The following is a 14,537-nucleotide window of genomic DNA, read 5'->3' as shown; positions in this document are numbered from 1 at the left end:
CGATAGCTCTGTGTGCTCCACAGATGCGTGTTGCGGTATAACTCTGTACGTCTGTCCTAGAGGAAGACAAAAAGATAGGCTCTGTGACCCCCTCCTAAGCTAACAAAAACAAACAGAAGTATACTCGTTTGGACTGAAAGGTTTACAAAACAGTGACCAGACATTGGAAAAGCATATGTCACACACAGAACTTGGTTTATGAAATGGCATCATTGTTTCGAGCAAGAAATCACCTGCTCACCACTGGGACGATGAAATCGTCACTATTTATTGCGTCAGGTATATTTGCGCTCATGAAGAAAAATCTGAACACATCCTTCTCCCAAAGTCCTACGTCGAATAATAAACACTTTTTTAAACATCTATGCACAAATAAGTCATCTTTCTCTACACTTGTATATACACGTTAATTAAACGACGTCAAACCGCATTTTTGATTAATCTTGATATCTACACCAACTACATTCATATCTTTTAGGGCTTTATTGAACGATAACTTCAACTATAGTTAATGGAACACGATGGCTCGATCTCAACAAAAACCTCAACGTGCGAAGCTTCCACAGACGGTCGCTTGCGAGTATTCTCAATGTGAGACTTCAGAAGCTTTCGCTTGCCATAGGGAGCTTGCTTTCGACTTCAGCACTGCACGGGCCCGGAAAGCGCGGAGCGCGCTGCTGTGGGGAGAGGTTGACTTACAAGATGACGTGTTACGTGGTCACGTAAGATGGCGTCATTTCGTGCAGCGTGATCACGTAAGATGACGTCATTTCGTGTAACGAGATCATGTAAGATGACGTATTTGTGTCACGTGATCACGTAAGATGACGTCAGTTCGTATGAACTGACGTCATTTTACGACAACGCCAACAACATTAGTGCCGTCCGGAACCATTGACCTTAGAAACGCGCCTCTTCGCTTGAAGAGCTGATATGCGTTGATTGTTATTTGTTTCTTTTGCCTACTACAGACCATTCAAAAACTCGCCTTCTGGGTGACACCAACTTCGTGTACTGGGCTGTGAAGCGCGTTCGAGCGTGCGCAATACCTCTCTAGGCCGAAAGATTGTACACTGAGTATGCGTTCACAGCTCAATGACTTAGGCATTTTTCGTCAGGATAGATGCTCCCACGAGAAGAGCGTAATGGATATGTGAATAGAATTGGAAATTTGAAATGCTCTTGTCCAATCGCATTTTTCTTTGGTTATCAACGATTTTAGCGTCATCACAAGACGTTCAACCCATAATACACTGGTGATTAAAAAATAAGCACCGAAAAACATGCACCGATTTTCGCTCAAAAATAAACACCGGAAAAAACATACCGTAATCATTACCCATGTCACCTTTTTGGGTGATATGTGAATTTCCAGAAGAACAGCGAGTTATCACCCTCCCCTAGGAATACCCTGACTACAGAGCAGGCGACCCGTTTTTCCCCGCGTTAGATTGCGGTGGCCACGAACCGTACGGAGGTCACAGGACGTCCGTGAAAAATAAGGAGGAAAACAACGATCTACTCTGTGCACGCTTCATCCCCGATTTCCACGGCCCCAAGGTCGAAGGACGTTTGTGTGAAGGATAACGATAAAATAAAACTTTGCGTAAAAAAAAAGCCCGTTTTTGAAAGAAAAAAAAAGTAGAAACAAGCACAACGCGTTGACGGACCGCGAGGTTGTGGAACACCTCGCGGTCCGCTTGCCACAGGACGGTTGTCTTCGACCCATAGCTCCAAGGTGAATTTGCCACTTGCGAAAACACGGAGACCTACCCAGCGAGAACCAGGAAAGCAAGACACGCACACTGACGCCTCGGCGTGCAGAATGAAACAGGATACGGGCGCGGAATACGGCCGCGGAAGAACACCTCGCACAGTGCCGATCCGGCCGATCTCCGAACGGACGATTTCGCATTTCGTGGACAACGAGCGCCACCGCACGGGAGAGAGAGGTACCTTAAAAACGACGAAAACAAGCACCGACACCTTGGTCCTTTATATTTGCTGTAGTTACGGAACAAATCGACTTACGTGAATAATTTGAATATTATTCGATTCCGTAATAAATTTAGAAGACATTAAGCACAATACTTCTTATGTTTGAATTTAGATAATTTTGTAAATTCGCTCCGAACGCAAGAGTGCAGAATTAGCCGATTTTGACCTTTTTCATGATTTTTTAAAGAATATAATTAAATTTATGATGAAACATTTGTAGCGCTTAGTGTCTCGATAATGACTCAATGTCTTTAAAGCCGAAATTTTCAAGAAGATCCGCGCAGCCGTTATTATGTGAGAATTTTTTTAATTTGGTGAAAAACCTCATGTATTCTCTATGGGGCTCTGAGGTGCGCCCCCTCTTAAGGAGATATTGGCAGTTTGGTAACCAGAGAAGCTTGTCTGACAACCTGCCTAGAACCTGCAGGGAAAGCTGCAGAGAACACATGTGGTTAAAAGGTAATAGCAGAGGGTTATCCACGCTCATAGGATTTGTAGATCTGTTTGTCTATGCTGGGAAAAGCGATAGAGAAACTTCATCGTGAGTCGCCGGTTGGTGGAGCCTAATCTCAATCGGCGGCGAACTCGACTGGCAGGGAACTTCATCGCAGCGCGTTGATGACGTCGACGAAGAGCGGCGATTGAGTTGTAACTTCATCGGGATTTGTACCAAAAAAATGTCCCTAGAGGGGAATGCGCAACGTCGCATCGGAGGTTCTTGTAAAAAGAACATTTTTAACTTTTGAAAATGTTGAATTCGGTACAATCTATATAAAATTACCGGTGTCATGTTTAGGTCGCATGAATTGTGTATTTTTACGTAAGTGAAACAATTTAGATGATCGCAATGCGTGAGCTGCATCGCGATTGTGATGAATCGTCATGGCCGACGATGGATGTCGCGCGTAAAGTGCTCGTGTGTCTGTACGAAGATTTGCCTCACTTTTGGAATTCTTACTTTAAAGTCGGGTTTTTTAAAGGTTGTCACGTCGCGATTGCCACTCGGCAGTCTGGTGGGGGACGTGAACCAAGTCTCGTTGCTGAACTCGAGGAGTAGGACAGAATCCTGGCCCGCAAAGACGCGGAAGAAGGGGACAGCCTCGTCCGTCGGCGCACGGCATCTCGGCTGCAGTTTTGGTAAGTGCTGGGAATCGCAATAGGCGGTTTTAGCGTAGTAGCGTTGCCGTGCACAGCAATATTGTTATGGTAGCTCGCGCTGTAACTTTTAAGCATGCTTTTCAGAGCGCTTAAAGTCTTACGAGCCGTAGTGTGGCCACCGCAGAACGCAGTAACGGTCTGCTAAGACTTTCAACTGGTAGTGAACAGACACCGCATTGTTTTTGGTCTTATTGACTTTGCACGAGTGTGCTGCCTCGTAATGTTTCTTCGAAAGCTGGGATCGTAGCGCTCAAGCTCACGAGCTAATTTCTCAAGACCTGTGCATGAGGCACTCCGATACCAGATTCTAAGGTGTATGCAAGGGGCATTACATCAACGCGTAACCAGAAAGGCTGTCAATTTGTTGTGCATTAACTTGTGTTTAACTGGATCTTGCAGGACTCATCTGCTGCGACAAAGGTGCTAGTGAGGACCCAGCACAGGTGGCAGCTCCACCACCACCACCACCACCAAATGATAGGTATAAAAAAGTATGGACTCATCTCCATGATACACTGGTTGCACCTATGTCGCGTCATTAACATGTATTATGCACGAGTGCCGTCGGTAGTCTCGTGCTGATGGCCAGTGATGGACTGTGGTTGCAGCTTTGCTACACTGTGATCATGGTGAATTGTGCTAACTCCAGTGGCCTAAAGTGACAGTTTTTGTGCCCATCTCAGCAATTGCATAAAAATGTGACCACTATATGCACCATGCATAACTACGAGGACGGTCGAAGAATCTGTCATAAACATTATTGTGCCTGGTCGGTAGCTCCCAAGGTGGCTGTAGGCCCAACCGTGTTTAATACGGTTGGGCCTACAGCCACCTTGGCTGTAGGCCCAAACATTATTGTGCCAACCAGGCAAAATAATGGCCCACAGCCATTATTGTGCCTGGTCGGTAGCTCCCAAGGTGGCTGTAGGCCTAATAGTGTTTATTAGCAATAAAAAGAAATATACTTGTTATGTCTATCTTTTTCTAACATGAAACATAATTTTCTAAAATACCAGACTTGCCTGTCATGGGCTTAGTGTCAGTCGTTTTAATGCATATGCAATTGCTTTAGATCAAGAAAAGTGTCCTTGTATCAAACTTCTCCTTTATCTATAATATGTATTCGATAAAAGAACCCCACGAAATTGAATGCCGCTTGTACTGTCTGCTAAGTAGATCGCTCTGCAGTCAAAAGGGACTTGCCGTGTCTACTAGATTGGGCAAGCTACAAAGTATGACACAATATTGCAAGTAGCCCACAAGTATATTTCAAATGTGACGATTCAAAAGACGAAGCTCGTAACAGGCTTGACGGCTGTCAAGCTGCAAGTTTGATGAGGGCGACCCTGGTAGGCAGCGCATACTTGGGGTGCAGAGGCGGCCACCTTTATTATTTTCAACGCTGCGCAGCTTGTCCTCTGCTTTCAAAGATCACACGGTCCTCGCGGTTCAAGTCTTGAGGAGCAATGAGCTCGGGAAGATACTGCTATACGAGCCCGCCTTGTGCAGAAAGGCAATTGATGTTGCTGTGCCCAGAACCTTTGCAACCACCGGACCTGCTTTTGAGCATCCTATTCACTGCTCCACAACACAATCTTAAGCAGTGCTTTTTGTTAAGCTTGGCCTTGGGACAGCACAGCATCCATTGGGATTGCGAGGGATTGGTGTGCAACCACGGTTTTAGGGGTTAGTCGCTGTCACCCGCACACAACAGCCTCTGACATTAATGTTTTTTTAACCTTTTCAGTTGTGCAAAAGCACATCAAGTCTAGAAAGATGCTTTCTATGCTAATGCAGTCTGTGCTTGGAACAAGTAGAATGTAGGTTTTTATAACATCCCCAGAAGCCTGCAATATAAAGATAATATTAATAATTGGAAAAAAATAATGTGGAGCTATTTACACCTGGCTTAAACGATACCAAAAATTATGTCTTCCAGAGCAAAGAGGTGCAGCGTGAATAGCAGGCAATCAAAATTATGTACAGTGATCTGTTCATACAAACAGAGGTTGGCAAGTGTGAAGGGAAAACAGACACAGCGTGCTTAAGCTGAACAATTTCCTGATGTTGGGGCCCTAGACATTTGGATCAATTATACACATGCAATCACTAGAGTAAGCTTGAATGTGCGCTTAAAACGATATCGCACGACACTCGTAGCGTTGAATGAAGCGCCCGTTTTTCTACCGAGAGCTGTCGTGCAAGCACGTTGAGAAATTGTTCAATTCAGACTGTATTATAACACAGCGTATTTATACGTAAGAGTATTTACCGAGCGCACTGCTGAATTCGCATCGCTGAACTTCTTGGTTGTCGTCTCTCCGTCTTCCTTTCGCGCGAAGTCCACCCACCTTGAACCCCGGGTGATCAATTATCGTCTCTTTAACATCCAACAGAACACGACTCAGAGGGCACCGATGCACGGTGATGTTTTCGCCGCACCAAAATGTGCCTCCAGCAACTCAGAAGCTGAGAGCACTTGCTGCTCGGCTGTCAGCAAATGGGGCCCCTCGCGACGCCGCCAAAGCTTCTGTGGCAACTGTCAGAGCCAGCGAGTGTCGGGTAGTATTCCCTGATTACGTCCCTGACGAAACTTGAACCGAACATATCAAAAACGTAGCGATAGTCCGTGGAAGATCGATCGCTTTGGCTCGCCCCGTCCGCGAGCGTGAACGTCGCAATATTCATTGAGTTTGGCACCTCCGGCTGCCTGACAACTACAAAGTTATGTCAATCGCCAAACTGAATCGTGACGACATTTTGAGGTTACCGCTAGCTTTATTTTTTTACCAGCATAGCTCGAACTCCATCGGAATCCGTAAGGAAAAGCTCAATCGCAACGCCACATCACGTGACCAAAAGGGCAGCCATTCAGCGACCGATTGAGTTAACTTCATCGTTGAGTTTGCGATCTAGCATAGAAAGACTGAAAACTAAAACCGATTGAAGAGAGGAAAATGCACATCACTAGAGATGTACTTCCAGGGGTGTTTAAGAAATAGGCACTAAAAGGAAAATCGATATCTTTGGAGACATGAATGCACAGCTAGAAGACTTCCACGGATAAACAGATCCTACAGGGAAGATGCTACAAGAATTCTGCGATGCTCTCGATCTAGTCGTTGTTACCGCCAAAGCAAAATGCGACGGAAACATAACGTGGGGGGAAGCAATTCGCACTTAACAATTGATTACTGTCTAGTATCTAGCAAATTATGTAACATTATAGGACACATGGAAATAGATGTGGAAGGCACGAAAAGCTAAGGAAGTGATCATAAGCGACTTAAATAAAGTTTGTTGCAGCAGAACCAGAGAACTAAATTCTGGAACGAGAAAGTATAATGACCCTAAACACTGCCCAACTACAAGAAGTATCAGAACGAATTGAAAATAAAGTGTGCAAACAGCTAGACAGAATATGGACATAATGGTGATTTAGTCAACAATTTTAAAAGATAGAGAAGTTCAAAATTGAACATGGAGGAAAAAGGAGAAGGAAGCATACACCAGGAAGCTGGTGGGACAGTGAAGTTAAGGCGGCCATAGCAGGGCGACAAGAGGCCTTAAAAGAACCCAGATGGGCGAAGAAAATGGGGAAAACACCAGCTGAGGTAGCATCGAAATAGAATATGTTGGAGTGGTAGTAAAGATGAAGGACAAGACGACCCGATTATGCATCGATTTTCGACAACTAAATGAGGTGCTGGTACCTGATTGCGAACCGATACCCCGAGTCGACATGATGTTTGCTCAAGTCAGCACAAAGAAGTACTTTTCCAACTTTCATTTTGCGAATGGTTACTGGCAAGTGCCAATGGCGCACGGACCGGAGGACGCGACTGCGTTTTCAACGATGTCAGGGTTATATCGGTTCAAGTTCGTGCCCTTCGGCATGAAAACAGCCCCGGCTGTATTCACTCATTAATGAGGGAAGTCCTGGATGAAGTACCAAACACACATCATTATTTTGATGATGTACTAATCACAACTGCCAGCTGGGAGGAGCACGAGAAAACCCCGAGACAATTTTTAACGAGGTTAAAACAAGCTGGGCTTACCAACAAGCCAAAGAAAACAGAGATCGGCTTCTCTGGATAACATTTCTCGGACATCGAGTTGGACAAGGAACGTTTGAGCCGTTAACCGAGAGTTTGGAGAAAATTCAAGGCGCTAAGAGACCGCAAACAAAGACGCAAGTCAGATCGTTCCTATGACTAACGGGATATTACCGGGAATTGATTCCCAATTACGCCGAGACGTCACTCCCTCTGACGGAACTGACAAAAAAAAAAAGGCACCCATCAAAGTCATCTGGGAAGACAAACACGCCAAAGCTTTTGAGGAGCTACAGAAATCCCTCTCCGACAAACCGATTTTGAAGTCTCCGGATCTTTCGAGGGCTTTCATCCTGAGAACAGACGCTTCGAGAAGATGCTTGGGTGCTGTGCTAATGCAAGAGCACGATCGGAAGATGCACCCTGTTGCGTATGCTAGCCGGTTGTTGCCGCGAGATTCGGTTGTTGCCGCGACAAGTTGCATATTCAGCGATCGTGCGAGAGTGTCTCGCTTTTGTATGGGCGGTGCAGAAATTTCACCTCTTTTTATTTGGAAAACACTTCACGGTTCAAAGCGACCATCAACCTTAAAAATACATTCACTCCGCCAAACAAATGAACAGCCGCGTGCTGCGATGGAGTCTGCTGCTGGCTGAATACGATTTTCACGTCATGTACATTCGGGGCAGTCAGAACTTTGGGGCTGACTATTTGAGCCGACTATATTACGCTTCCGTAAAGGGTGAGATTCCTCAAACAGTTGCGAGTGCTTCTATTTAGGTGAAACAATTGTTTTTTTTTCCTAAGTGTATAACTTTTTGGTGTTTACTTTCTGTTGTTGGATCTTATATAAACAATTGTCTTTAAAAGGAGGGTGAATGTAATGATATGGGCTCAGCAAACGACGAGGAAGACAACGCAGATGAACGCTGTCATCACATGGATAATCAAAGATGAAGAAGACTGCAAGACCGTGTCAGGGTATGAGAATTAGAAAAAAGAAGAGGAGGACAACACGAGGAGGGTGAACGGGACACACGCTCGACCGAAAAAGGCGGTTGGGCATCGGCACCCGGCTCAACACCAGCGGTCCCGGCAGTCTAGGAAGATTCCGGACGGGCGCCAACAGGCCCGTGGGGACTTTGAACCTGCACACAGTGGACCGCCGCCGTTAGCCAAGCTGAAGCCAGAAAACCTACGCCTGGGCCGACCCAGCCTGCCAGGCTCCAGAACCAACGTTACGACAACGAGGCGTCTTCTCGGCAATAACATCGTGTGAGCCGTAGGCGAAGTCGGCGGACTGAACTTTGCACATAATTTGATGACTCTTGCACCTTGTTTCCCTAGTATATCTGACTTTTAATTATGATTTCCTACTCTGTAAATAACATCTTTCTTCTTGCAATTACCGCTCCGGAATTCTGAGTTCCTTTCTTATCCATTCCCATCACAGTGTGGTTGTGTCGTTCTAGCATTGGGGAGTTCTAGTAGGTGCCTTCCTCGACAGGTAGACACAACCCAAAGTGGGTGCTAGCAGAACGAAATTAAACGTCCTTAAATTCGGGCAAATAGACAAGGGCAGTGTCATTTTTTCCCTTTTACTTTTTTTTTTTTCGCGCGCCTCAAGGTAACAAAAGCGAAGACTTCCGTCGAGCTTCCCTCCTCTACAAAAGCGTACTGAAAAAGCGGAACTAAAAGCACCCCCTCCTCCTTTCCTTTACCCACCCTTTTTTCCAAGTGAACTCTTCCCGCGTAAATAAATGATCTCATTTCGGCGATCAGCTTGTTTGCACTTCCTTTGTCGCCTTGTTGAAGACTTGACTGTGTCCGAGCAATGTGTTTTTCGTGCAAGCTGGCTGTCGTTTGGACGATGTCGTACGCAGTTGCTCGTCGCAAGCTGATGCTCGTTCTCGTGGATTGAATATGCTGTTCACTTTTACATGGAACAGACATAAACGCCACATAGATAACCTTCTCTCGTGGGGTAAGTACATTTTATTATTATTTCTTGGGTAGACTTTTCTCGCAGCGGGGTCGAAGTTAGAATCGTATAGACACGGGTCGAGATAGAGCAACCGTCTTGGGCATTTACGCGAACATGCTAAAGGCGCGAACAACAGTTCGTTCTGCAATCGGCGAAGCGGTAAAAACGCTCACTTCGGCTTTCGGTAACTACGATCAAACATCATCAAAACGTCGTTCGATCAAGGTGCGCCCGCGGAGCGGAGACCAATGAGTGTCGGAGGACAGATCTGATTTTAGAGTCATCGCATCGAATCCAAAGACAACGCCGGGCTTCCAGTGCATTAATTCCAAATATCGTGTCAAATAGCGCCTAGAGAAATCCATTTAAGGTCAGGCAATGTGAACGGAAGTCTTGTTTTACGCGTTTTATGGCATTTATTCTTCTCCTACGTCGTTGTAATTTCCACGGCCTCGACGGACACCCGCGGAGCTTCACGCTTCCTAAGCTTCCGGGTTCCGACAGTCCGGTACACAACAGTCCCTACAGCTTTGGCATTTGGTCTACTGCGACATCCCATAGCAATGTTCAATCAATAAATCAATCGAGTTTATTGTCATGAGTTGCATCGTACAATTTATTGAGAACCATCTGGGCCCATAGCCTTTTGGCTAGTTTGGGCCCATTTTAATAATAACATATTAGGGAGGCAGCACTCTTAAGAAGTATTACTGGAAATACAATAAAAGGAAAAGAAAAAAAAAAGAAAGAAAGAAAGACAATAGAAAATAAACGTAGAAAGTGACTTGTTCAACTATATCCGGTAATGTATACATTATATAATAAAAACACGAGGAGCACGAGTGTATTCAAAGTGAAAGGAATTTTTATGAATTCAATAACAGAATATGCGATTGAGTTTCAGGATGGTGGGAGACATGTTCTATTTAAAAAAATATAGTATTTCAAAGCGCTGTTAAAGTTGCCTGACTGGGTGACTGAAGATGGTAAAGTGTTCCAGATTTTAGTTCCGCATGATTGCATCAGTCGCTCGCCGTATACGTTATGAGACCGTGGTATGTTAAAGTGACCAGATGTGTTCGCCCTTGTTAATCGGTTACCCTTAATTAAGATGTTCGCTGGCAGTGGATTGTTTGATTTAAAAATATTATTTATTAAGCAAGCAATCTTATATTGTTTAATTTCCAGAAATGTGAAAATGTGAAGTTGATGAAATATGATATGAGACGGTTGGGAATAGTGGGAGTATGTCAAGATTCTGAGGGCTCTCTTCTGTAATTTAATCAATGGCAAAAGGTAAGTGTCATAAGTTACGCCCCAGGCCTCAATACAATATGTTAAATGACTATGAAATATAGCAAAATATATAAGTTTCATCGTGGGAGTGTCAAAGCATTGTCTCGCCTTCAGTAAGACATAACAAGCGTACGTTAACTTTTTGCATGTATTTATAATGTGCTGTTGCCAATGAAGATGAGAATCTAATGTTACTCCCAGATATTGAAATGAACTAACTTCTTCCAGGATTGAATTTCCGATGCAAATTTGGAAGCTGTTGGTATTAACATCTTTTTTATTGGAACGAAAAACTATATACTTAGTTTTATTTATATTTAAAGTCAATTTGTTAGAATTAAACCACTCCTGGAGAACTGTAAGTTCTTGATTGATTGTGTTTTGTAAGTTATGCAATGAATGGTCCGTGTAAATTAAGACGGTATCATCAGCGTACATTATTATGTCAGAGTTTAAAGCCATGTTAGGTAAGTCATTAACGTACAATGAAAAAAGTATCGGTCCCAGTACAGAACCCTGAGGAATTCCGGTGTTTATTTGTCTCATCGAGGATTTATGATCTAACAAAGAAACGAATTGCGAACGAGATGACAAATAACTTGTAAAGAAATTTAAAGAGTGACCTCTGAAACCATATCGTTGTAATTTATTAAGAAGAATTTTATGGTCTACGGTATCAAATGCCTTTTTAATATCTAAAAATACACCGATACTAATGTTATTGTCATTTAAGGACTCATTTATTTTCTGAGAGAGAGAGAGATAACAGCACTAGCAGTTGACTTATTTGGACGGAATCCATGTTGATGCGGGGTGATAATATTGTATTTTTCTAAAAATGAGTTAATGCGTCGTACAATTAATCTTTCGAATAGTGTATTAATCGTGCTTAAAACTGATATAGGCCTATAATTTACAGGTTCATTAACGTTCCCACATTTATGTATTGGGCAGACTTTAGCGATTTTTAGTGAATCTGGATATACACCTTCTGTTATAGAATGGTTAAAGATATGTTCCAATGGAGAGCTAAGTACATCAATATTGCATTTTAAGACCTTAACTGAGATGCCATCAGAACCTGCAGATTTTTTATTAGACATTGAATTAACTAGATTTATAATTTCTATAGTCGTAATTTCTTCAAAAATAAAAGTTTTTGGAAGGAAGTCAGGTAGAGAAACGGAATGTGCACTGCCGCTGGCAATGTTGTTAGCTAGGTGGTCTCCAATATTAATGAAGAAAGAGTTGAATGCGTCTGCAGTCTCATCCGTGACTATAACAGGAGTTGTTTGCTTTTGCGATCTTGGCTTAATAACAGAGTTAATCACATTCCACGTTTTCTTGAAGTCCCCATGACTTTCGGATATAAGTTTAGAGTGATATTCTTTTTTACGCGTTCTTATCAGTGATAGAGATAGGTTGCGATGCATTTTGTATTGTGCCAAGTTGTAAGAATTATGTTTATGACGTTTCAGTTTCTGCTGCCACATGTTCTTCTCTTGAAGTGCGCATAAAATTTGACGAGTCATCCAGGGGCAGATCGGTTCTGAATAATGTGGTTTTCTTAATTCACTCGACGAATCAGCGATTGCAGTTTTTAATACTGTGATAAAATTTCCAAATTCGATGTTGATATCTGAATTGAATAGTAAATCAAAGTTAAATGCCGATAATTTTCTATGCAGAAGTTCGTAATTAATGCGATACCTTAAATGGGGTGTACTAAGGTGAGGTGTTTCTTCAGCGTTTATAGGTAGAAATATGAATATTGGAAAGTGGTCGGCAATGTTTGTCTCATATACACCAGCACCGTCGTGTGAGTCTTGATTACATAAGATGTGGTCAATGAGCGTGGATGAATCGGGTGTCACTCTTGTTGGTTCTGTTATTACATTCGTAAAGTTAAATGACTGTGTTAGAAGTAGATAATCTGAGGGCACAGTTTTACACAAATCGATGTTGAAGTCACCACAAATGACAGATTTCTTACTGCTTTGTGAAATAAATGTAAGAATATCTTCCATTTTATTTAGGAACAAAGACATAGATGAATCCGGCGGTCTATATACAACAGCCACCACGACACCATAACAAAGTTCCAAAAAGAGAGCTTCTATATCATTAGTTGAACATGTTAGATGAGGGAGCGCATTAAATAATATAGACGATTTTATATACAGTGCAACACCACCGCCTCTATGAACTGCATTTCTAGGTAGCGAAACCACAACATACCCAGGAATATCAAAATGATCGTCACTTTTTAGCCACGTCTCGGTTATGCCTATTATATCATAAGTAAACGAGTGTTGGGATAGAAAAGCAAGAAGGACGTCTCCATTTTTGTGAATACTTCTGACGTTGCAGTGTAGCACGGAAAGACAAGCTTTCTTTGAGTATAACGTATTCACCGAGGTGACAGAAAGCATTTTAGTTCAAAGTCTCAATTTATTGTACAGAAGCAGAGGGGGGTAGGGCATTACACAATTTGTACGAGGTCGTCATCACAGGTAATTTGAATCACCTTTATAACATACCCCGGAGGGGTATGTTATAAATAACATATGTTATAAATAAATAACATATGTTATAAAAAAAATAAATAACATATGTTATAAATAACGTATGTTATAAATAACATACCCCGGAGGGTATAGCACAACATGGCACGGCCCAATAACTGTAACTTCCGTACTGTACAGACTAGCGCTGCATGTAGTAAATAGGCGAAAAGAAGAACAGGCCGAAAACATTTTAGATGAGCTGCAGAACGGGTTCCGTAGAGATAGAAGATTAGATGATAACTTATTCATTATGTCTCATTGTGTAGAGGTGGCACGGATGGGAAAAAGCTGTCATAGAAAGCATTTCTAGACATTAAGGGGGCGTACGATAATGTGGGTCAGGAAAAACTCTGGGTGCTGCTGAAAGAGTATGAGTTAGGTGCACACTTGATGATGCTTCTATCAGGTATAAACCAAAAATAAGGCTGTTATAACATGGGAACCAGAAATTGCAGAACCAACAGAAAAGATGGCCCAGGAAGGGTTGTCCCCTATCACCTCTACATTTTATGGTATACCTAAGTAGATTTGAAAAGAAATAAGAAAAATGCAATTTAGGTTTTGGAGTGACACATATGGATAGAGTCGGAAAAGTAAACCAAGTAATACCAGGAATGTCCTACGCATACGACATTATAGTGTTGGCGGATAGCCGGGAAAGGTTAGAGGAGCTCATTGAAGGGCTGCGGAACTGAGATTAGGATTTCACAAAATAAGATAGCAGGAGTGTTACACGGGGCGTCACAAACCCCAAAACACCCCTTATAAAGTGATATCTCGAACGGATGGCCGTATTTTTGTAAAATAAGGATGCGACTGGAGGGAGAATCGCGACGTCGCATTTCCTGCAGAATTGTTGAGGAGGAGGGGAGACGGTCTTGCTTCCTTCTCTCTTTTCGTCCTGACGGACTCAAAGCGAGGAGAGGACGAAACGAGAATAGCGACGTCACGGGCTTTTCTGGCCTTGTTCAAGCGCGCTCTTCTTTCACAAACACACCACCATCCGTTGGAGATATCGTTTTATGAGTGATGCTTTCGGGTTTGTAGCACCCCGCCTAGCGCTTCCGCGTTGTTTTCTGAAACCGAAATTTCGGTTCAGCATCCCTTTAAAGTCTGTGGAGAGGGAGGATGCTCTATGGGCCTAGAACTCAACAGTGACAAGTCGAGAATAATGCTTCATGACGATGAGAAGGGGGAGCCGCTGAAAATTCAAGACGTTTTAATTAAACACGTAGAGAAATGTAAGTACCTGGAAGTATGGCTGAATGCTGGTATACCATACTTGGAAAAACAGGAAGAAACTATGCTAAAGAAAGGAAAAAGTAATGCAGCTATTATGAAGCATTGGGCACTATGGAAGTACGATAAATATAAAGTTGTTCGGGGAATATGGGAAGGAGTAATGGTATCGCGTTTGTCTTTTGGCAATGCGGTATTATGCATGAAATCTGAGGTCCAGTAGAGCTTATATAGAGA

General features: G+C 43.0%; 2 protein-coding genes across 2 annotated transcripts; both read right to left on the bottom strand.

The window, feature by feature from the left end:
• Positions 1 to 10,070: 10,070 nt before the first annotated feature.
• On the bottom strand, positions 10,071 to 10,695 carry LOC120841982 (the record flags this gene model as incomplete). Its single annotated transcript, XM_040212993.1, has 1 exon — positions 10,071 to 10,695. A coding segment is annotated over one exon (597 nt), but the record flags the coding sequence as incomplete, so codon positions are not given.
• An 850-nt stretch (positions 10,696 to 11,545) lies between these two features.
• On the bottom strand, positions 11,546 to 12,944 carry LOC115314428. The gene is made up of 2 exons (XM_040214224.1): positions 11,826 to 12,944; positions 11,546 to 11,575 (listed from the first exon to the last, which is right to left on the bottom strand). The coding sequence occupies exons 1-2, from the start codon at positions 12,924 to 12,926 to the stop codon at positions 11,546 to 11,548; spliced, it is 1,131 nt and encodes a 376-aa protein (XP_040070158.1). The 5' UTR covers positions 12,927 to 12,944.
• Positions 12,945 to 14,537: the final 1,593 nt, after the last annotated feature.

The sequence above is a fragment of the Ixodes scapularis genome, unplaced genomic scaffold (assembly GCF_016920785.2).
Source record: "Ixodes scapularis isolate PalLabHiFi unplaced genomic scaffold, ASM1692078v2 ptg001192l_1__unscaffolded, whole genome shotgun sequence".
Classification (NCBI taxonomy): domain Eukaryota; kingdom Metazoa; phylum Arthropoda; class Arachnida; order Ixodida; family Ixodidae; genus Ixodes; species Ixodes scapularis.
The sequence above is the reverse complement of the archived record's forward strand: the minus strand, read 5'-3'. Positions and strand labels throughout refer to the sequence as shown.